The 24668-nt window shown below is 45.2% G+C and overlaps 2 protein-coding genes across 6 annotated transcripts in view; one reads left to right on the top strand and one right to left on the bottom strand.

Annotated features, from left to right (window-relative positions):
• LOC147102652 (uncharacterized) overlaps positions 1-6544 on the top strand; it is a 449465-nt gene extending 442921 nt beyond the window's left edge. For 4 of the 5 annotated variants that reach the window (XM_085963336.1, XM_085963337.1, XM_085963339.1 and 1 more), the window contains one exon: positions 3472-6544. In XM_085963336.1, the coding sequence (XP_085819462.1) occupies positions 3472-3543 (72 nt within the window). In that variant the 3' untranslated portion in view covers positions 3544-6544. Of the gene's footprint in view, positions 1-542; positions 607-3471 lie in introns of all 5 variants that reach the window. The other variant, XM_085963338.1, reaches the window with a different exon arrangement.
• A 10959-nt stretch (positions 6545-17503) lies between these two features.
• LOC147102651 (maestro heat-like repeat-containing protein family member 1) lies at positions 17504-22791 on the bottom strand. The gene is made up of 3 exons (XM_085964097.1): positions 22105-22791; positions 19586-20128; positions 17504-18319 (listed from the first exon to the last, which is right to left on the bottom strand). The coding sequence occupies exons 1-3, from the start codon at positions 22789-22791 to the stop codon at positions 17504-17506; spliced, it is 2046 nt and encodes a 681-aa protein (XP_085820223.1).
• Positions 22792-24668: the final 1877 nt, after the last annotated feature.

Raw genomic sequence — 24668 nt, 5'->3', positions numbered from 1 at the left:
GCGTTGCACACTAGGCTGGGGGATTTAAAAACAAAAAGAAAAGAACGATGGAACATTTTAAAAACATGCAGTTTTTGTAGGGCTAGTGCACCTTCCAAAGACCCATCAAAGCTAAGTTGGAAATGACATGTTTACCCATTCTGAGGTCAGTCCCAAGACTATCTATCCCAGCTTAGATGTACACTGTACTATCAATGATGTGGAGCAATCTGCTGACCAGTCCCTTGGAGGTAGAATGTGAGATCACTGAAAAGGAGTGGGAGCAAAGGAAAAGTGTTTATTTTAGCACTAAAAAAATATATAATTTGAGCCATTTTTGTTGATGAAGGAAGAGAGTAAAGGCACTCGGATCAGCTTGCATGGAGGAACCATCATAGCCTACTCTGTATCTCAGTACTTTTCGTAGACCACCCCTTGAGATACCCTATTTAGCGCTGGGAAGAATCCAGCCAGAAATCTTAGTCTGTGGTTCATGGGTTAACAGTGATGCGTTGCTTTCTAACCTTCCTTATTCCATTTTGCTCCCCTTCGTCGTCCTTTAGTCTGTGAGTAAAGAGCTGGCATGGGACAGCTAGAGCTGCTTGATGATTGACACCTTCCCTTTAGGTAAACCACCATTGGTTATTGTCACTGAGTGAAGGCATGTCACTGTGGGAGTTGGGCTGTTTTTATGTGTGGACATGCACTGGGATCTGTCTGGGTTTGTTTCCTGGACTCTGCTTTGGCCTGTGTGGAATTAAATCTCTCATTGCTGTGTCTGCAGGCACATTTTTACAGAGTAAGATGAACCTGAGATTCTAAATTTATATAAAACTTGTTTGATTTCTGCACAACAGCTTTACCAACCATTTGATAGTGTCACAATGCAGAGATACAGCAGTGTACCAACATCTGTCCCAATAATTGGCATGATTCAAAATGTAGAGCTCTGCAGCTCGTGTAGCGGGTCGAATACTGGGAGAATAATTGTGGGAATCTAAGTAGAAATTCCTTCATTTCTGTCTTTGATTGGAAGCTATTTCAAACAGTAGGGGGAAGTGTGGTAAACTCCCACAAAAAGCGGTAGATGCTAGCTCAAATAATTTTAAATCTGATATTGATAGATTTTTGCTAGCCGAGGGTATTAAGGGATATGGAGCCAAGAGTGCTGGATGGAGTTAGGATACAGATCAGATCAGCCATGATCTCATTGAATGGCAGAATAGGCTCAAGGGGCTGAATGGCCTGCTCCTATTCCTGTGTTCCAATGTCCCTAAGATAGGTCACAATAGCCAAAGTCATGTGTTGACCTAACAACAGCATCAGAGGTTTAGTATATTCGCCTGGCCTCTCTGTTTCTTTTATGTTTCCTTTCTATGTTGTCCATTTCCACTGGTTTGGCAAATCAGTGCCGCAATTATTGTAAACTATGGGTGTATGAATATTAAAACTTCAGTGTTTTGTTTGTGCATGCTTATTCAAAACTGTGCTGCGAATTAAACGTCTTGCACTGTGTGTCCATGGCTGATGCAGAATGTTCCACTTTGCTGAGCATCACCCAGTTTATCAATAGAAGATTTCCATTCATGTTGTCTTAACATTTATTGGCTTGTACCGCAAAACTGCAGCTTAAGTAATGGTTAGATTACTGACCAGCCATTCTACACATCAGTAGCCTAGACTTCTCGAGACTGGGACAGCCTAACTGGTGCTAAATGTGGGAGGGTTGCCGGCTGTGTTTCCTGTGAACAAAGAAATCTCCTCTCCAGCAAGTTAACAAGGGCTTTGTCTTCTCATTGTTATAATAATCCGTACAGTAGCTAGGTCTACTTTTGAAATAATTTGGTTCTACCTTAAAATCAGTGAGGAAGCTAAAGTGTGCTAGTGGCATCATTATGTCATCAGGATGCTAAAGCTATGTTACTGAGACTGCTACAGAGAGCCCAGTTAACATGATTGAGAATTAGCGTCTTGTAATAATTGACTGCACCAAGCCACATATGTTTTCTGAAATTCAAGCAGATGTTTGCCATACTTAAACTTTGTTGGTAGATGTTAACAGTATTTGTGACATCAGTGTTTTAACAACCCACCCAATTAAATCAGCCAGAAGATTGGGTGGTGCGATGGGTTAAAATGTCATTTTTTGAAAATTTCTGTGACCTGAATTTAGCTCAGATGGAATCTCATCCTCTCTTGCAGTTTGAGCAGTCTCAATTGGTCATAAATGGGCAATTTCACTCAAAGTCGTCACAAGGATTGCTGATGTAGGAAGTTGAAATGACGTTCTGATATAGTGGGCGAAGGTTCAAGGTTCAGAATTGAGGCATATTGGGTTATTGTCGAAGAAGCTTCATCTTGCATCAAACCTGCTATTGATCTTTGTGACATTAGTGTTCTGCTGTTATTGTGAGCAAAAAGTGGGAAAACATTTAATTTCTTCAGTACCAACCTCTCTTACCCAAGGACACATCACCTTCATAAACCTTTTCTTCGGTTTGATTAACACTGAACTTTCTCCCCGGGTGCCATATTACAGATCTGGAAGTACAGCTAACCTTGTGTCCAACCCTGTGGTGTGAAAGTGAATCAAGTTAGTTTGGATAATGTGTCCTGCAGAGTAGCAAAGAAATTGAACCTTGAGTTTGTGCGTGAAATGGGCCATTACCAACCAAAACCATGTTGCTAATGTTGTTGCAGTTGTGTGGTGCCTGTTTTAATTGCAGCTTTTAATGTGTTGTCCTTGCTGTGCCTGAATATATGCATGTATGGTATTATAGCTGACTATTCACTGAATACTCAGTCTATCGTTTAATCCACAAAATAACCCTGTTGTATTGTCTGTATAAGGTGAGTTATATGCACTACATAATCCAGATGACAGTTATTTTTCTACAGTATTTCATTAGACATTTACAGTATGTAGACATCTGTCACTTGTGAAATTCAACCATTGTTTTGTGTTACCAATTGTTAGTCATCTTGTCAGCCTACGTGATTTCATAATTCAGGTGAACTGACTTCTGAAACCTCATAATCTGGCATATTTTGTTAAAATTACAAAACCATGAATCTAATATGTTTGTAGTAAAATGTATTGTAGAGAGTCCACCAAAACCGTGTTGTTTTGATGCTATTGATGCAAGCACTTCATATCTTTGAATTGGTCAAAACAGACGTCAGGACTACAATTAGAAACCGTGGAGTCGAGAGAGTTGAAGAATTGGTCAATAAAGTTGCATACTGTAGTTAGAAACGGAGAGCATTGGTGAGAACAGTTACAAGTTGCAAAGAATTTGTACTTTGTTGGCATTTTAAAGCAAATTATTGATTAACCTTTAAACATGTGATTTTTGTCTACCTTTAATCCTGTTGCTAAGCAAAGTGTAATTGAGTAGTGTAATAGAGTGAAAGTATTGATTATCCCAGTTTTATGGCTTGGTCTGATTGAGTGCTGCACTGATGGTTGTTTTTCCTGCCTTCCTTTCACAGAGCCTCAAAGAAGGACTTACTGTTCAACAGAGGTTTCATCTATTTGAAAATAAGGAGACGAAAGAATTTTAAGAGCTCCTTTGCATGTATGAGACAAGCACCTGCCCCTGCAGAGAATCGCAGCTCAAAGATGACCTCTGATGTGAGCTTTGGGGTTGCTGCAGCTGTGATATACAAGCTGTATTTAAAAAAAAAAAAACACACACACACAACCCACACACACCTATTTTCCCTTAGATTATTATTGTAAAGTTATAGCATTTACTTTAAGTTCCATGCACTGCAGATGCTGCGACTAGTCTTATTGCGATCTCTTACTGTAAATACTACATAGGGATTAGCTTTTTTGTTTTGTTTCGATGTTTGGGGTTTTTGTTGTCCCTCACATAGTCTGTAAAGCTGATTTATATACACTGCTGTATAAGCTACCGTGTAAACAAATGGGAAATCCTTTTTAGAAACAAAAAGTATGAAAGACACTACTTGTATATAACCACAAGAGAGGGATGCTTGTGTATTTTCATTTTTGTTTATTGGACTGAAAGTTGAAGCTTGATCTGGATGTTGAATACTTGGAGCAGAAGGTACAAGTTAGACGCAGTGTCCCATTTTCCTGGTCTGCAAAATACCCTCTCTTACCCCCATTCTCCCCCCCCCCCCCCGCCGCACACACGAAACAAATCTTATTAAAATTGTCACAACCTTCCATAATAATTCTGTTTTGCGTTTTTTTTTGTAAGCCCATTAATTAGGGCTGTAACTAAACTTCGGAACTTTTAAAACTTTTTTTAGACGAGAAAGGTTGGCAGTGGTTTTGAAGCTTTATTCATTTTGATACTGTTAATCGTGCCATTTCTACAGCTGCTAGTGAACCTATATCTGTACTAAAGTGACTCTGTGGACTGTGAAGTTTTAACAGTGCTGCCAGAATATGACAAAAATATAAGCAAGCAAACAACTTGTACTGTTAATATTTTATTGACACTAATCTATATTCAGATTTTGAACCAAAAGCCTAACTAATCTAGCTTTTGATCAGCACTTGCTATTTCCTTCTTGTTCTGCCACCGTTGGTCGTTCTGTGCAAAACAAGCACACCAAGATCTATATTGCATTCTGTGTATTAATCAAGTGACTTTGTAAAGTTAAAGTGAAGTATTGGCATTGAAAAACAGCTGAATGACTACCAGAACACAGTGGGCAGGTGAAAACAAGCGTGTAACCTCACAATTTGTGCTTAGTTACAATTTAATGTTGTAGGAAACAATGGAGCTCTTCAAGTTCACCTTTTAACAACAGTCGATGCTTCAAAGAAGAATCCACTGCAGATGTAATGCAAGTAACTGTAGCTGATTTACTTGGTACAAATGGTATGTTGTTTGAGTAAATGTGCTTACACTACCTTGAAAACGACAAGCCGGAGTGATGTGAAGGAGCGTGTTTGTGTCGTTTTGATTGATAGTTTCATATTCCAGTCTCGCTGACGCACCAAAGGGATACTGTTTCTCAGAAAATAAAAAAAAAATCAATAAACTGTAGGACCTGAAGACGTTGGTACTTTTTTTCCTGTATGTGCAGAAAGGGTGTCATCTTGCTGTGTGTGTGAGAGAGAGAGAGCGCGAGAGGGGGATATTGGGTAGCTTTGTAGCTTCTGCCAGTGGCAGGCCCCTGTATTTATTTAAATGTGCTGAATTTGCTCCCCTTCCCAGTCATAGAAACTGCTGTCTGTGATTGTAAATACACAGTAAATACCACACCACCTAACTTTGCATATGTTAGCAATAAAATATTTTTGCACCACGTCTGAATGTTGTTTGTGAGCATTCATCTGCATTGAAAGAAAAGTCTGGAGTACTGAATTTACTGCACTTCAAAATACAGAATTTCTACCCTCAAAAGTTGGAAGGATTGAACATTGTTCAGTCGGGGAGATTTGGTGTCATGTTAGGACTGTGCACTGTTCTTTCACCTCTTGAATCCAAGTTTGAATCTAAAATAGGGTACATTTATCAGTGCTACTACTACACTGGAGGGTGTGGGAGAAGGAATGGTACTTGCTGCCCACATATCCCTCAGATTGCATACACCTTTGGCATTAATTTGCTTTCTGTCAGCTCTGGAATGTTGTTGGAACAGGAATTAGAGAGATTGTGTTCAAGAAAAGTCAATAGGGATAGATTCAGCGATCCAACCCTCCAGATGGGGAGCCTTTCTGGCAACACAGTTGGAAAATCAGCGCCAGTATTATCGCCTGTTTCAGACCGCGCTACTGTTGAGCTTACGTCCATACTGAGAACGCAGAATCGCCAAAGTTGCCCTACTGGAGTTACTTTTATGTTATCTCTGTCAGTAGGCCCTTCTCGAGTATGTCGCTGCTACCGATTGGCCCTTGACACGAGATAGTTATGGATGAGGAAGGTCATTGGGCCTATCCTTCTGCCTCCATCCAGAACAACCTTGTGCTGCTCCCATTGCTGCATCCACCTCCACCACTCTGTTGTGAAGTTCATTCCAAGTGTTGCTCACTCCCACGTGAAGAACTTCCTGATGTCGGTCCTAAACGTTATCTTTTACTAGTTTGAACCTATGCCCCCTTGTCCTGCTCCCGTAGTTTAATTTAAAATCGTGTTTGGGATTGACCTTTTCCGTACCATTTTCTATCATATATCTCTTTAAGATCACCTCTCAGATGCCTTCCTTCTGGATGAAAAGTCCAAGAGTCTCCTCATAATTCAGACACTTTAACACTAGGGTTCATCCTTGTGGCTCTTCTCTGCTCTCCGTTATGTGCTTAAATGTCTCTCAGTTGTCTGCCAGGAGCACTGAAGTTTCATATCGACCTCCTCAGCCTTGTATTCTACTGTCTTGGTTATGCTGTGTGTTATTCTGTTGGTTTTGATTACTGCTCTGCATTGGCTAGACATGTTGACTCTACAAAGGCTCAGGGTCTCTTTCATTGTCATCCTTAGCTATTTCAACACCATTCATGAATTATACATGTTACCTGTTTTTCCTTCCTATGTGCAGTACTTTACACTTGTCTACATTAAATATCATATCATTTTTGACCCACTCACTTTGTTTGGCTCCTTCTGTAGTTTTTTGGGTTTCCTCCTTCGATTCCACTGCTCCTCCTAGTTTGGTATCATCCACAAATTTGACCAATGTGCATTGAGTTTCAGAATCCAAGTCTTTTATGTAAACTAGCAACACTGGTTACAACACTGTGCCCTGGGGGTTCTGACCCCATATGCTCCCTCACAAAGATGCCTACTTCCACCTCCATAACATCATCCACCTCTGTCCTGACCTCTTGCCATCTGCTGCTGAAATCCTCATCCATGCCTTTGTCACCTCCAAACTCAACGATGCCAATGCTCTGCAGGCCAACCTCCCATACTCCACCCTCTAAACTTCAGCTCATCCAAATCTCTGGTGCCTGTATCCTATCCCACGCCAAGCCCCGCTCCTGTCCTTGCTGACCTACATTGGCTTCAGTCCTCCAGTGCCTGAAATTTAAAATTATTACCCTTGAGTTTATAGGCCTTCATGTTCTTCCCCTTCCTATCTATACAACCTCCAGCACTACAATTCTCACAAGTTCACCATAAACTGACCTCAAGCTTGACTCTGCCCCACCATTCGCAGCTGTGCCTTGAGCTGCCGAGACCCCACACTCCGGAATTGCTTCCCTACACCCCTCTGGTTCTCCAGCTCCCTCTCCATTTTTAAGACCCACCTCTTTCACTAAGCTATTGGTCACCCCTCCTAATATTGCTTGGTTTGCTGTCCATTTTGTTCCAGCAATAAGGTCCTCCTTAGCTTGGTATTCTTTGTTCTACAGTACTATTTTGTATGTTCTTGGAATGTGAAACAGCAAAACTCTTATCACATCATTATCTGGTGACCAATCAACAATAATTAAAATTATCATTGCCGAATCCTATTACATTAGGTTTATGGTTCGTTCCAACCCAATATCCCACTGAGCTATATAAATTAACAATTTTCAGTCACCAAAATGAATCATTATGCAACGTGTGCCTAAGGAATAGCCACATACAACATAACTATGGGCTTAATACACTTGCCAAATAAGGTCAGTTTTTTTTCTCCAGAGGTTCCCAAATGTTCTGCAGGTTTGTTCTCTCCATTAAAATATCAAACTGGCATAGAAACATAGAAGATAGGAGTAGGCCATTCGGCCCCTCGAGCCTGCTCCGCCATTCAATGCGATCATGGCTGATCATCCAAATTCAGTACCCGGTCCCTGCTTTCTCCCCATACCCCTTGATCCCTTTAGCCTTAAGAAATATATCCAACTCCTTGAATATATTTAATGTATTGGCCTCTACTGCCTTCTGTGGTAGAGAATTCCACAGGTTCACCACTCTCTGGGTGAAGAAATTCCTCCTCATTTCTGTCCTAAATGGCTTACCCCTTATCCTTAGACTGTGACCCCTGATTCTGGACTCCCCCACCATCGGGAACATCCTTCCTGCATCTAGTCTGTCTAGTCCTGTTAGAATTTTATAAGCTTCAATGAGATCCTCTCTCATTCTTCTAAACTCTAGCGAATATAAGCCTAATCGACCCAATCTCTCCTCATACGTCATTCCTGCCATCCCAGGTATTAGTCTGGTGAATCTTCGCTGAACTCCTTCCATGGCGACCAAAACTGCACACAATACTCAAGATGTGGTCTCACCAAGGCCCTGTACAACTGCAGTAAGACATCCTTGTTCCTGTACTCAAACCCTCTCGCTACGAAGGCCAACATACCATTTGCCTTCTTAACCGCCTGCTGCACCTGCATGCTTACCTTCAGCGACTGGTGCACAAGGACACCCAGGTCTCATTGCACTGCCCCTTCTCCCAATCTATTGCCATTCAGATAATAATCTGCCTTCCTGTTTTTGCCACCACAGTGGATAACCTCACATTTATCCACGTTATATTGCATCTGCCATGTTTCTGCTCAATCACCCAACATGTCCAAATCATCCTGGAGTTTCTCGACATCCTCCTCACGGCACACACACACACCCAGCTTTGTGTCGTCTGCAAATTTGGAGATATTACATCTAGTTCCCTTGTCCAGATCATTTATATATGTATATATATATATATATTGTGACTAGCTGAGGTCCAAGGACCGATCCCTGCGGTACCCCAGTAGTCACTGCCTGCTATTTGGAAAAAGATCCGTTTATTCCAACTCTTTGCTTTCTGTCTGTCTGCCCCCAATCCCATGTGCCTTAACTTTACACGCTAATCTCTTATGCGGGACCTTATCGAAGGCCTTCTGAACCAGTTACATCCTCAAAAAATTCCAGTAGATTAGTCAAGCACGATTTACCTTTTGTGAATCCATGTTGACTTTGTCCGATCCTCTCACTGTTTTCCAAGTGCTCTGCTATTACATCTTTTATAATGGACTCTAGCATTTTCCCCACTACCGATGTCAGGCTTACCGGTCTGTAATTCCCCACTAATCATAGTGGTTTTTCTTCAAGGTATGCCAGGCTCCACCCAACCTTTGCTTCCATCACATCTTCTCATTTGGGTAACACCACCAGTGCCACTAACGCATGTTTATAGAGGAGTCTTCCATAAAAGACCTGATGTTGTGAAGCTGAGCTTCCAAATAAAAATCCACCAATGGCAGAATTGCTCAGCATCCAAGGTTCAAGCCCCCTTCCAGCACTGAAGCATATAATCTTGACTAATATTCCAGTGTAGTACTAAAGAGTGCTGCATGGTTGGAGGTGCCATTCTTCAGATGAGATGTCAAATCAAGCCACAATTCAGGCGGATGTTAAAGATCCCATGGTAGGAAGGAGAGCAAGTGAACCTCTTGGTGTTTAAGTTAACATCCCTCCCTAAGCTAACACCATTAAATACAGATTGATCATTCTCATTGCTGTTTATAGAATCTTTCTGCAGACAAAATAGTTGCTGCATTTGTTTATACAACTGCACCTCAAATTAATTCATTCATTGTGAAGCGCTTTAAGACACTTCTGACTAAATCAAATTTATATAAATGCGAAAAAAAATTAAGACCACGCAAAAGAGTTTGTCTTTAGTAACGATGGGATCATCAGTCTCGGCACTAGATGCGCTTGTTCTTAACACATTATTTGGCAAACTGCTCTACCTGAACGGGTCTCGTATGGCATCTTTTGTCAGAAATAAAAGTTTTAATGTGTTGGTATGTCCTGGCAGTTGTCTTGCTTTCCCTCAATCAAGGGTGAGGGAGCACAAGAGAAGGCTATGGATGAAGGTACGGTAGCATAAGTTCAAATCCCACTGCAGCAGCCAGGGAATTTAAATTCAGTTAATTAAATAAACCTGGAATAAAAAGCTAGTATCAGTAATGGTGATCATGAAACTATCGGATTGTCATAAAAAGCCATCTGGTTCACTACTGTCCTTCAGGGAAGGAGCTCTGCTGTCCTTACCTGGCCTGGCCTATTAGTGACCATCAAACACTCCCATGGCAGGCTCAGCACAGGTTAGTTACAGAGTAAAGCTCCCTCTACACTCCCAGGGCAGGTACAGCACGGGTTAGATACAGATTAAAGCTGCTTCTAAACTGTCCCATCAAACACTTCCAGGGTAGGTACAGCACAGGTTAGATACAGAGTAAACCTCCCTCTACACTGTCCCATCAAACACTCCCAGGGCACATACAGCAAGAGTTAGATACAGAATAAAGCTCCCTCCACACTGTCCCATCAAACACTCCCACAGCGGGGATGCCACGGGTTGCATACAGTGTAAAGCTCCCTCTACACTGTCCCATCGAACACTCCAAGGGCACATACAGTGTGGGTCAGATACAGAGCAAAGCTCCCTCTACAGTGTCCCATCAAACATTCTCAGGGCACATACAGCACGGGTTAGATACAGAGTAAACCTCCCTCTGCACAGCCCCATCAAACACTCCCAGCACAGGTACAGCGCGGGTTAGATACAGAGCAAAGCTCCTTCTACACTGCCCCATCAAACACTCCCAGGGCAGGTGCAGCACGGGTTAGATACAGAGTAAGGCTCACTCTACAATGTCCCATCAAACTCGCCCAGGGCACGGTGGCATAGTGGTTAGCACTGTTGCCTCACAGCGCCAGGGACCCGGGTTCGAATCCGGCCTCGGGCGACTGTCTGTGTGGAGTTTGCACATTCTCCCCGTGTTTGCGTGGGTTTACTCCGGGTGCTCCGGTTTCCTCCCACAGTCCAAAGATGTGCAGGTTAGGTTGATTGGCTATGATAAATTGACCCTTAGTGTTAGGGGGATTAAATACGTGGGGTTACGGGGATAGGGTGGGATATGTGTAGGGGTTACGGGGATCGGGTGGGATATGTGTCGGTGCAGGCTCGATGGGCCGAAATGGCCTCTATCTGCACTGTGGGGTTTCTGTGATTCTGAGTGCGGGTTAGATACAGAGTAAAGCTCCCTCTACACTGTCCCATCAAACACTCCCAGGGCAGGTACAGCACGGGTTAGATGCAGAGTACAGCTCTCTCTACACAATTACAATTAACTTGCCTTAATCCAGATACAGATTAACTTATGCTGTACCAGTGTGATAGTGCTTTCTGTACCCCAGAGAATGTTGCTTAAAATTCATTTTCAGAAGGGAATTAAGAGTCCGCTACGTAATGTGGGACAGGTGTTACCTGTGGGCTAGGCTGGGTGGTGGTGATAGGTTCCCTTCCCTGTGAGAAAATTAGTGATCCATGTTGGTTTTTACGACAAAACCGAGGCTCTGCCTGACTTATGAGGTAGATGTTAAATCGAGGTTCTGACTGCCTTTTCAGGCAAAAGTACAAGTCCCCATGACACTATTTGAAGAAGAACAGAGAATTTGTAACAAAGGTAATGCAATAATCGTGGGGGACTTTAATCTTTATGTAGACTGAACAAATCTAATTGGCAAAACTAATCTGGAGGACGAGTTCATGCAATGCATTCAAGATAGTTTCTGAGAACAATACATCATGGAACCAACCAGGGAACAGGCTATTTTAGATCTTTTATTGTGTAATGATATAGGGTTAATTAGTCTCTCATTAAAGGATCATCTGGGGAAGAGTGATCATAATATGAAAGAATTTCAGATTGAGTTTGAGAGTAAAATACTAAAATCCAAAACAAGAGTCTTAAACTTAAATAAAGCCAATTACATAGGTATGAGGGGCGATTTGGCTAAGGTAGATTGGGAGATTAGATTAAAAGGATGAAGGTAGATAAGCAGTAGCAGACATTTAAAGAAATATTCCAAAATTCTCAACAAATATACATTCCATTGTTGTGTGGCTAGGGACACAACAATGGCACACCCAGCCCAGTTGACCCTGCAATGTCCTCCTCGCCAATATCGGGGGACTTGTGCCAAAATTGGGAGAGCTGTCCCACAAACTAGTCGAGCAACAGCCTGACATAGTCATACTCACAGAATCACACCTTTCAACCAATGTCCCAAACTGCTCCATCACCATCCCTGGGTATGTCCTGTCTCACAGGCAGGATAGACCCACTGGGGTGGCAGCACAGTGGTATACAGTCGGGAAGGAGCAACCCTGGGAGTCCTCAACATTGACTCTGGACCCCATGAAGTCTAATAGCTTCAGGTCAAGCCTGGGCAAGGAAACCTCCCGCTGATTACCACCTACTGCCCTCCCTCAGCTGCTGACTTGGTACTGCTCCAAGTTGAACACCACTTGGAAGAAGCACTGAGAGTAGCAAGGACACAGAATATACTCTGGGTGGGGGACTTCAATGTCCATTACCAAGAGTGGCTCGGTAACACCACTATGTACAGAGCTGGCTGAGTCCTGCAGGACATAGCTGCCAGTCTGGGCCTGCGACAGGTGGTGAGAGAACCAACATGAGGGAAACACCTACTTAACTTCGTCCTCACCAAACTATGTGTTGCAGATGCATCTGTCCATGACAGCATTGGTAGTAGTGACCACCGCGCAGTCATTGTGGAGACAAAGTCCCATCTTCACACCGAGGACACCCTCCATTGTGTTGTGTGGCACTACCACTGTGCTAAATGGGATAGATTCAGAACAGATCTAGCAGCTCAAAACTGGGCATCCAAGAGGCGCTGTGGGCCATCAGCAGCAGCAGAATTGTATTCCACCACAATCTGTAACCTCATGGCCCGGCATATCCCTCGCTCTACCATTACCATCAAGCTAGGGGACCAACCCTGGATCAATAAAGAGTGTAGAAGAGCATGCAGGAGCAGCACCAGGCTGTAAGCGGTTTTTGATCCTAGCCCAATTGTTAGACGGACGGTTCGAATTGCCCCCACCTTACGAAAGTTCTATACCCGGGAATTATTATTCAGAGTGTAAATGAAATAAGTCACGGACAGGAATGCTTCGGTGAAAAATCAAACATATTTATTTGGTCTAACATACACTGGCTAAAACATGCACTACTAAACTAAATCACTGTCTCTGTGGAGAATAAAATCCAGGTTACAAACAACATACATACAGTACACAACTGGGGCCTATAACAAGCAGTAATTCCCTTGTTGCTATGGTGGACTCTAACTCCACCTCTACCAACGAATTACCCAGTCACATAAACCCCTTCGCCTGGCTGAACCAAACGAAGCTCCCCCCCCCCTCGGAATAGCCCAAAAACTTCACTTCTGAGAAAAACTCTGAGTCTTACAGCTCACGGGTTACCGGCTTGGGACACTCGAGACTGTGCTTACCCCCACACGCGGTTGGCTTCGATCGCTCCGCTCAGCGGCTTCTCTGGTACTTTTGTTAGGTCGATCTTGTTGGAGCGAGAGAGAGAGAGAATGGTGGAAAAGAATCTATCTTTTATAGAAGTCTGGCTACCCCTATCTTTCCCGCCAATCTTTAAAATTCTTTTGTTTCTAAGCACTCCAGTGCTTAATCAGTGATGGGTCACCCTCGGACCCATGAGTATTCCATGATTGGATTAATGGCCCTAAGTCTGGGACATATCTTTGGTCTTTGTGTTGGGAAAAACTGGCTCCTTTTCGGCTGGCTGAGGCCAGTGGGTTCATTGTTCTGCTTCTCCTGAGATGGAGGTGAGAAGTGCTTTTGCATATTAGAGTGGCTTTCTAATAAGTTCAAGTTCAATGGCCCCCTTCCTTTTTCCAGGACTGTCAGGCGAACCCATACATTCTGGATGACTGGCAGTTCTTTTGTCACAGCCAACTGCCATGCGTTCTCTGGAGTTTTAACAAACCAGTCCCCCACGCATCTGCACAGGATGATCCCACCACAGGGAAAACACCCTCAGCCCATAAAGTCCACAAAAATATTTTCGACTGAGTCCATTCTTCAAACAGAGACTTTGCGATCTCTTCAAGGCGTACCTAAAAATGTGGTGCCAACCTGGGGAAGCTGCAACACAAGACTACATACATGCTAATCAGAGGAAGAAGCATGCTATAGACAAGGCTAAGCCATGCCACAATCAACAGATCAGATCAAAGCTCTGCAGTCCTGCCACATCCAGTTGTGAATGGTGGTGGACCATTAAACAACTAACAGGAGGGGGGGCTCCTTGAATATCTCCATCCTCAGTGATGGTGGAGCTCAGCATGTGAGTGCAAAAGACAAGGCTGTTTGCAACCATCTTCAGCCAGAAGTGCCGAGTGGATGATCCATATCGGCCTCCTCCTTAGGTCCCACCATCGCAGAAGCCAGTCTTCAGCCAATTCGATTCACTCCATGTGATATCAAGAAATGGCTGAGCGCACTGGATACAGCAAAGGCTATGGGCCCCGACAACATACCAGCTATCGTGCTGAAGACTTGTGCTTCAGAAATAGCCATGCCTCTAGCCAAGCTGTTCCAGTACACTGGCATCTACCCGACAAAGTGGAAAACTGCCCAGGTATGTCCTGTCCACAAAAAGCAGGACAAATCCAATACGGCCAATTACCGCCCCATCAGTCTGCTCTCAATCATCAGCAAAGTGATGGAAGGTGTCATCGACAGTGCTATCAAGCAGCACTTACTCACCAATAACCTGTTCACTGATGCCCAGTTTGGGTTCCATCAGGACCACTTGGCTCCAGACCTCATTACAGCCTCGGTCCAAACATGGACAAAAGAGCTGAATTCCAGAGGTGAGGTGAGAGTGACTGCCCTTGACATCAAGGCAGCATTTGACCGAGTGTGTCATCAAGGAGCCCTAGTAAAGCTCTCCACTGGCTGAAGTCATACCGAGTACAAAGGAAGATGTTGTGGTGGTGGAAGTTCAGTCATCACAGCCCCAGGACATCGCTGTGCTATTCTCTGTGATCCAATAGATTGGTTTGTGGTGTAGTTCAGAGAGAATTGAGCCAGAGACTCGAGGGGAAGTTGTATCAAGGCAGAGCAGCAGCGTGCAGCAGTGTCTGCCAATTGTCTTTGAATCCTTCCCTAGCACTCACAAGCTTGCTCATGGTGTGCACGATTGCTAGGACACGCTGTAAACAATCCCAGACTCCATCCCTGGGCTGTCCATTTGGCTTGGGGGAATGAAAGTTGTTGTTGTTGTAAAATTTGCCCAGGGACAAAAAAGTCACTGGGAGGAGTTCGTGCCGCACTCAGTACAAATAAAAATGAGAGGAACATTGGTAATGAGGGCAGACTGGATGGAGACTTGTGTAAAGACTTGCAGCATGTTGAATCTGTTGTGGAAATGCAGTGAGGAAGAACTTGGGGCTAAGGGAAGATATCTCTGTAAGGTGGGAGATTTTACTGCACATTTGAAGCTGTCAACTCAACAGCTGATTCAATGGCCACTGAACTCCTGCCTCAGTTTGACAGACGTGGTGGCACGACCAGCGTGGAGCCCGTGGGCCAGCTGTCCAATGCAGATGCTGAGCTGAAATTCATTCTTAAGTGACTCTAAACAAGCCACTAATTACCTGAAATGAGTCCCCCGCTGTGAACCCGCCGCTGTGTGTCAGGTCTGTTCAGCGCTGATAGACCCGACATCGGGGAAAGGTGCGTGGAGGTGGGTTCACATCGGGGTCCCGACCCGCTGGGGAAAATACACTTTCCCACCCATGCCCGCTGACACCCCACTAAATCCAGCCCAATGGCTTCGGTCTTCCCAATATTTAGTTGGAGGAAATATCTGCTCATCCAGTACAGGATGTTGGACAATTTATAGCTGGTGGAGGGTCGAGAGAAGTGGTGGTGAGGTAGAGCTGTGTGTTGTCAGCGTACCTGTGGAAACTGACACTGTGTTTTCGGATGATGTCGCAGAGGGGCAGCATGTAGATGAGAAATAGGAGGGGGCCAAGGATAGATCGTGGGGGACACCAGAGGTAATGATGCGGGAGCGGGAAGAGAAGCCATTGCAGGTGATTCTCTGGCTATGATTAGATGGATCAGAATGGAACCAGGCGAGTGCAGTCCCACCCAGCTGGACAATGGCGGAGAGACATTGGAGATGGATGGAGTGGTCAGTCATGTCAAAGGCTGCAGACAGGTCAAGATGGATGAGGAGGAATAGTTTACCTTTGTCACAGGCACAAAGGATGTGATTTGTGATTTTGCTAAGAGTGGTTTCAGTACTTATGTGTGTATGTGTGTGTGTGTGTGTGAGGGTGAGGGTGTGTGAGAGTGAGGGTGTGTGTGGGTTAGTGAGTGAGTGTGAGGGTGTGAATGTGTGTGAGTGATGGTGAAGGTGTATGTGTGTGAGAGTGTGTGTGTGTGTGAGACTAAGGGTGTGTGAGGGTGAGTGTGTGTAAGGGTGAGTGTGTGTGTGTGTGTCAGAGTGAAGGTGTGTGGGTGAGGGTGTGTGTGTGAGAGGGTGTGTGTTTTTGTGTGAGCGTGAGGATGTGTGTGTGAGTATTTGAGTGTGTGTGTGTCAGAGTGAGTGTGTGAGGGTGTGGGTGTGTGAGGGTGTGTGTGAGGGTGAGTCTGTGTTTGTGTGTATGAGAGTGTGTGTGAGGGTGAGTGTGTGTGTGTGTATGAGGGTGTGTGTGAGGGTGAGGGTGAGGGTGTGTCTGTGTGTGTGAGAGTGTGTGTGTGAGGGTGAGGGTGTGTGTGTGTGTGTGTGTGTGTGTGTGTATGAGGGTGTGTGTGTGTGTGTGTGTGAGTGTGTGTGTTTACACTCTTCCAGTCACACAGCCGCGGAACCTGCACCATTTCACAGATCAACCGAGCGTTATAACAACAGGAAATCTATTTATTTACAATTCATGAATTTACATAGTTACAAGTCATGTTGGAAAATTGATCAGTTTGATGCAAAGATGAGGAGGTGGAAGACGATCGGGGCCTGTGTGTTTAGGCTTCATTCTGACGGCGACAGCAGCAGTTCCTCAGGCAGCTGTTCCACCAGGTGAGCCGGCGGGCGGATCGGACACGTTCTGACTGCTGGAGAAGTAAAGTTGAAAAGGCCACTGCATGTGCTCGGAGCTGCTCCTGGGGGCTGTGGAGGAAGGACTGGCAATCCCTGGCGTAGGAAGAGATCCTGTTGGGGAAATCTTCAACCAATTGTCGTGAAAGGTCCCTTAGGAGATCCATGTAGATCCCGTTAGGCTCCCCTAGATAGTTCTTGATTAATGAGGAAGCCTCGGCCGATCCAATGAGGGGGACAACCAGTTGCAGTGTTGAACTGCAAGACCTGGTCACCTCCTCACTCTTTCCGTCCAGGTGCAGCAACAAACGCACAAGGTTGGAATGGATCAGTCGGTTGAAGATGGATCTGGAACCTCCGATTCCACATTTGGTCAACTTCCCCAACATGCTGATCGCTTCAGCCCGCACTAGATCACACTCGGTGTCAAAGAGTGGTTGAATGCTGGTGAGGATTTGCTTTACAAAGGGTTGGATGTCGCTCCCTCTCAATTTATTAATGTTCTTGGAGAGACACGACAGCACCTCAAATGTTAGCACTTCCTCTTGGTTCTCCTGGAGCAGACTCAGCATTGTGCCCATCGCTTGATGAGACCAGTGATGGGCTCCAATTGTAATGTTGCCCAGGCCCCTGACACACAGCAACTGGGCAACTGGACAAGCATCACGCAAACACCTTAGCAATGTGTTGACCAGCGTGTCTGAGCTGCAGCTGTGAAACCAGTGGAGATTTTAATAACTCTCCAAAGAAGGAAGCCATGGTGACTGCCTGACACTCTTGGATGGTATGGATCTGAGCTGCCAGCTCTTTCACAATGCCAGGCAGGCTGATGCCAGCAAATCGCACCATGGCTCTGGCCAGCAAGACAACCCCCTTGTCAAATATGCGGAGGTTCTTCATCTGGTCCCATCCTCCACTGTTCACCATGTAAGTAGTTACTTCTGTATTGTTTGTCCGAGCCAGCAGATCCTTTAGTGTCCTCACACAGTTCACACACAGATCTCTACATTTAGATGTTTCAAACGCAGCTGAGAATGGTCTCTGGTTGAATTTATCACCAGGAGCAAAACTATTGAGCAGAGAAACGTGAATGGAAGAGTTGCAATGAATGAGCAGGGCGCTGAATAACTGCGGGAATAATGCAGTCACCGCCTTTACCGACTCAGGCTTAGTGATCACCTGTCGCAGCCCACAGACGGCAGCCAGGGATTCAAGGGTTGAATACGCTGGCGCGTTCTCAACGACGGGACAGGTTCTGCTCATCCCAAAGGACAACTGCTTTTTCAGTGTGTGCAGCAGCTCTCCCATTGTTCTCATGGCACATTCTGTGTCCTCAGCCAGTGATCGCCACATGTCACTGACGTACTTGTCCAAAGGGACGGGGTAGGTGAGGGGACAGGACACAACTGTTGCTGTGTTGTGTGAGGCCAGAATGGCGACACTACACAGAACTGAAAGTTTCACCAGCTCATAAGGAATCTAATGAGATGAAGAACTGAATGAAATCAGTATTTGTAGGGAAATGGTGTTAGGGAAATTGACGGGATTGAAGGCATAAGAGACTAGCGTGCAAAGTTAAAGCACATAGGATTGGGGGTAAGGTACTGACTTGGATAGAAAACTGGTTGGCAGACAGGAAGCAAAGAGTTGGAATAAACGGGTCTTTTTCCGAGTGGAAGGCAATGACTAGTGGGGTACCGCAGGGATCGGTGCTAGGACCCCAGTTATTCACAATATATATTAATGATCTAGACGAGGGAACTAGATGTAATATCTCCAAGTTTGCAGATGACACAAAGCTGGGTGGGCGTGTGTGCTGTGAGGAGGATGCAGAGAAACTTCAGTACGATTTGGACAGGTTGGGCGATTGGGCAGATGCAATATAATGTGGATAAATGCGAGGTTATCCACTTTGGTGGCAAAAACAGGAAGGCAGATTATTATCTGAATGGCAATAGATTGGGAAAAGGGGAAGTGCAACGAGACCTGGGTGTCCTTGTGCACCAGTTGCTGAAGGTAAGCGTGCAGGTGCAGCAGGCGGTTAAGAAGGCAACTGGTATGCTGGCCTTCATAGCGAGAGGATTCGAGTACAGGAGCAAGGATGTCTTGCTGCAGTTGTACAGGGCCTTGGTGAGACCACACCTTGAGTATTGTGTGCAGTTTTGGTCGCCTCATCTGAGGAAGGATGTTCTTGCCATGGAGGGAGTGCAGTGAGGATTCACCAGACTGATACCTGGGATGGCAGGAATGACGTATGAAGAGAGATTGGGTCGATTAGGCTTATATTCGCTAGAGTTTAGAAGAATGAGAGGGGATCTCATTGAAACTTATAAAATTCTAACAGGACTAGACAGGCTAGATGCAGGAAGGCTGTTCCCGATGGCAGAGGAGTCCAGGACCAAGGGTCACAGTCTAAGGATAAGGGGTAAGCCATTTAGGACTGAGATGAGGAATTTCTTCGCCCAGAGAGTGGTGAACCTGTGGCATTCTCTACCACAGAAGACAGTTGAGGCCAATTCATTAAATATATTCAAGAAGGAGTTAGATATATTTCTTAAGGCTAAGGGGATCAAGGGATATGGGGAGAAGGCAGGGACAGGGTACTGAGTTTGGATGATCAGCCATGATCGCATTGAACGGCGGAGCAGGCTAGAGGGGCCGAATGGCCTACTCCTGCTCCTATCTTCTATGTTTCTATGTTTCTAATGGTAATTCAATTCTCAGCGCGTCAATTATCTCCGAGACCTGGTCCTCAAGTTCACTGCCTCGTAGTTTAATGGTAGTTTGAATGAGAACAGCAGCTGCATTGGAACAGCTGCGATGTTGGTCGGACAGTCCTTTGAAGACCATGAAGAGTAAGTTGCCCAGCTGGTCATGGGGCAAACATTTGGAAATGACTTCTGTGATTTGAGAGCATGCGTTAAAGAGGACTGAATTGTCAGGGTTAACCAACTGGTCTCTGACTCTTTTCAGTCCCTCTAACTGCTCCGTTTGCTGGACTAGATTGGTGCCTTCACACGACAAATGGATGGCCAGGATTAAGTACAAAGAGTCCAGGGCCATCTGTCGAATGGGAAGCAATGGGTCTGCACAATGTGGCATCAGTCGCCCAATCAGAGTCCCCGTGTTATTACCAGGTACTACATTATGAACATTGAGCTTCCTCCAGTAAAGGTTCAGAAGCTCCAAGGTCATTTCCATGGCTCTCTCTCGTTCATGGTCTTTTGTTGAACTGATCCAGGCTTCTACATGTTTGAAAATAGCCTCAAGTCCTTGAGGGGACAGGTCCTAGAACATAAGAACATAAGAAATAGGAGCAGGAGTAGGCCAATCGGCCCCTCGAGCCTGCTCCGCCATTCAATAAGATCATGGCTGATCTGATCCTAACCGCCAATCCACTATCACAGAACCATCTCCTGAATCTAACAGAATTAGACACACGAAATAGGAGCAGGATCAGGCTACACGGCCCCTGGGCCCGCTCCGCAACCCACAGGGCCATGACCGATCCAAACCTAGACTCATGTCCAAATTCCTGCCCGCTCCCCGTAACCCTTAATTCCCTTTACTTCTAGGAAACTGTCTATTTCTGTTTTAAATTTATGTAATGATGTAGCTTCTACAGCTTTTTGGGGCAGCATATTCCATGGACCTACCACCCTCTGAGTGAAGTAGTTCCTCCTCATCTCAGTTTTGAAAGAGCAGCCCCTTATTCTAAGACTATGCCCCCTAGTTCTAGTTTCACCCATCATCGGGAACATCTTCCCCGCATCCACCCGATCCAACCCCTTCACAATCTTATATGTTTCAATAAGATCGCCTCTCATTCTTCTGAACTCCAATGAGTAGAGTCCCAATCTACTCAACCTCTCCTCATATGTCCATCCCCTCATCCCCGGGATTAACCGAGTGAACCTTCTTTGTACTGACTCGAGAGCAAGTATGTCCTTTCTTAAGTATGGACACCAAAACTGTACGCAGTATTCCAGGTGCAGTCTCACCAATACCTTGTACAACTGAAGCAATACCTCCCTATTTTTATATTCTATCCCCCTAGCAATGAAAGCCAACATTCCATTGGCTTTCTTAATCACTTGCTGCACCTGCATACTAACCTTTTGAGTTTCGTGCACCAGGACCCCCAGATCCCTTTGTACTTCAGTACTTTCCAGTTTCTTGCCCTTAAGATAATAACTTGCTCTACGATTTTTCCTGCCAAAGTGCATAACCTCACACTTTCCAGTATTGTATTTCATCTGCCAAATCTCTGCCCACTTACTTAGCCTGTCTATGTCCCCTTGCAGGTTTTTTATGTCCTCCTCACTCACTACTTTCCCTCCCATCTTAGTATCATCTGCAAACTTTGATATGTTACACTCGGTCCCCTCCTCCAAATCGTTAATATAGATTGTAAAGAGTTGGGGACCCAGCACTGACCCCTGCGGAACACCACTAGTTACTGATTGCCAGTCTGAGAATGAACCATTTATCCCAACTCTCTGCCTTCTGTTAGATAGCCAATCCTCTATCCATGCCAGAATATTACCCCCAATCCCGTGATTTTTTATCTTAAGCAATAATCTTTTGTGTGGCACCTTGTCAAATGCCTTTTGGAAGTCTAAATACACTACGTCCACTGGTTCCCCTTTATCCACCCTATATGTTACTTCCTCAAAGAACTCCAGCAAATTTGTCAAACATGACTTCCCCTTCATAAAACCATGCTGACTTTGTCCTATTAAATTATGATTATCCAAATGTCCTGTTACTGTCTCCTTAATAATGGACTCCAAAATTTTACCTACCACAGATGTTAGGCTAACCGGTCTATAGTTTCCAGCCTTCTGTCTACTGCCCTTTTTAAATAAGGGTGTTACATTAGCAGTTTTCCAGTCTGCTGGGACCTTTGCCGAGTCCAGGGAGTTTTGGAAAATTATTACCAATGCATCCACAATCCCTACCGCCACTTCCCTCAAGACCCTAGGATGTAAGCCATCAGGTCCAGGTGATTTATCCGCCTTGAGTCCCATTATTTTACCGAGTACCACTTCCTTAGTGATTTTGATCGTGTTTAGCTCCTCCCCCCCTTTAGCCCCCTGTTTGTCCAGTGTTGGGATATTCTTAGTGTCTTCTACTGTAAAGACTGATATAAAATATTCATTCAGTGTTTTTGCCATCTCCATATTTCCCACCATTAATTTCCCGGTCTCATCCTCTAAGGGACCAACATTTACTTTAGCCACCCTTTTTCTTTTTAGTAATACTTGCTTCAGCAGATTTTGCAGAGAATCTGTGGTTTGGGTATAAAGCGTGGCCGTTTCCTTTGTATTATCATTTGTGCCCTTGTCATTGTCCAGTTCTGGAGGTACCAAGCTGAAAGTACTGATCAGGCAGCTTTGAATCAATTGGCAGGTGTCAGCTTGGTTTGATTCACTGTGTAGTTTCACGAGATGCTTGCAGGCGTCCATGGCTAACTGTCGAACAGGGCTCTTCAGCAGCTCTGGTGGCTCGGCCTCGATAAGATCCTGCATGTTTGTCAGCAGCACCCTGTTTCTAATAAAGCTGGTGGGAAGCCTCCAGCGATTTATATATAGGGATCTGGCTATCTGAGTCACGGTCTGTATTAGGCTGAGCTTTAGTGTGAGATCCCTGGATTCAGCCTTTATCCCCTGCCCGCTTGTCATTAAATGATTAAGAGCTGGCAGAATGTGGCTCTTGATTGTGAAGAGCAGTTCTTCAGGTATGCAGACCGCCATGTTCCCATAGCACAGAACCAGTGTGCTCTTGACTTTATCCGATTCCTCACCAGCCTTGACCCTAAATCTGTTGGCGTTAGCAAAGTCCTCCAGGCTACTGAGCGTATCGTCAAAATGTGCCACGGCACAGAAACCGATGGCGAGGGCTGCTCCCTCTCGCTCCGCACTCTCACTGTGCTGCACACTCAGTAACATGTGGTGAAGCTCCTCCCTTACGTTCCTCGTGTGTGTCTGGTGGAGCACTGATGCAAGAGATTTATATAGAAAGCCCTTCTCTTGTGGGGAGTGATGTTTGGTGTTGAGTTTTGTTATTTTGTCAGCGAGCTGACATGTCCACTCCTCGTCATTAATCGTATTTAGAGCTTGGCACAAGACCGCCAATAATTTATTCTCCCATTCCCATTGGGACAGAGACTCCTGTGAATTTTCCAGTAAATGGTCAACTAATGGGGCCAGCTCGTCTTCCCACCACCTCACTGATTGTGAGTGGACATTGAGTTACAGGACTTTCAGTAGACTCAGTGCCACAGTTCCTCGGCTTCCTCCCTGATATGGGCAACAAGACACAGCGAGGAGCCGGGTCAGCAGTGCCTGGGCTTTAGGGAGATTGGCATCTTCATTGTAAGTCAGGGAAAAGCTTTCCCTACCGGCTCGCAGTTTCTTTTTCCCAATGTGTGCTGAACAACTGCAGATTATTGTTAAAGCCTTGGTGTACTGGGTCATAGTGACAAACTCCAGTAAGGATGGCCAAAGGACATCCTCCATCTTCACTGCAGTTGTGATCAAACACATCACTCTTTCACACAGGATGACTAATTCTTCATCCATTACTGGGTGTCATCGCCCTTGGAGAGAAAGAAGGCTCAGATTGTGGCTGCAATAAAACCAGTCCTTCTCGACAAGAGCAGCAATCAGGAGAAGAAGCTCATTGCCCAGGTAATCTGTATCCTTCAGCCTCTGCACTCAGTGACTCCTTATTCTCAGTCATTTCAATCTCCATCTCAACTCCCATTGTCCTTTCTCCTCTGATTTTACTGTCCTCCTGTTGTCCCTTAAACACCCCTACCCATCACGTCCACCCCATTACTTTGCCGTCTCTCCTGGCCTCACTGTTTGCATGGTCTCAATCACTGACAAGGCCATCTCTGACCATTCATTTTATCACCCGTAACCCCCTACCACCTTCCAACCCTATTTCCATCTGCGTCCACCCCTGCAAAAAACTCTTACAGGAAGAGAGGAACATTGGGAACAGAAGGAGGCCATTCAGCCCCTCGGGTGTTCTCTGCCATTCAGTGAGATCCTGGCTGATCTGTACCTCAACTCCACTCACCCACCATTGCTCCAGATGCCTTCATAACCTCGCCCAACTCGGGGCATTGTGGGGCTGGAGGAGATTACAGAGATGGGGAGGGGAGAGGCCATGGAGGGATTTGAAAACAAGGATGAAAATTTTAATATCGAGGTGTTGCTTAACCATGAGCCATTGTAGGTCAGCTGGTGAATGGGACTTGGTGTGAGTTAGGACACGGGCAGCCAAGTTTTGGATGACCTCAAGTTTGCGTAGCGTAGAACGTGGGAGGCCAGCCAGGAGTGCATTGGAATAGTCAAGGCGAGAGGTAACAAAGGCATGGATGAGGGTTTCAGCAGCGGATGAACTGAGGCAGGGGCGGAGTTAGGCGAGAGTGCTACCCACAGAGCCACAGATGACAATAAATATTTGTACATTTCTATAATCAAATGTCTTTGAACTGAACAAGAGAATATGTTTGACCAGCCTGAGGGAGGGGCAGGAGAGGTGGGAGGGGTTATCATCTCACTTTGTCACTTTTTCCAGTATCTTGACCTCTGTCTGACATATAGTGGCACAAGTAATAAGATGCTCGATCTCTCATCTCTCGTCAGTCTGGGTTGCAGTTGGAGGGCTACAGTTTGCCGCAGGATAGGAAGGAGAGAAATATCAGTCAGGGTCACATTCTTGATCAGAAGTGTACGAGTGTACGAGTGTCTATCAGAAGACAACAACATACAAACGTCAGCACAAAAGGGTGAATCATACACCTATTCAGGTG

Source organism: Somniosus microcephalus, chromosome 21 (genome assembly GCF_052327205.1).
Source record: "Somniosus microcephalus isolate GS21.2 chromosome 21, FLI_Smic_1.0, whole genome shotgun sequence".
Classification (NCBI taxonomy): Eukaryota; Metazoa; Chordata; class Chondrichthyes; order Squaliformes; family Somniosidae; genus Somniosus; species Somniosus microcephalus.
The sequence above is the reverse complement of the archived record's forward strand: the minus strand, read 5'-3'. Positions and strand labels throughout refer to the sequence as shown.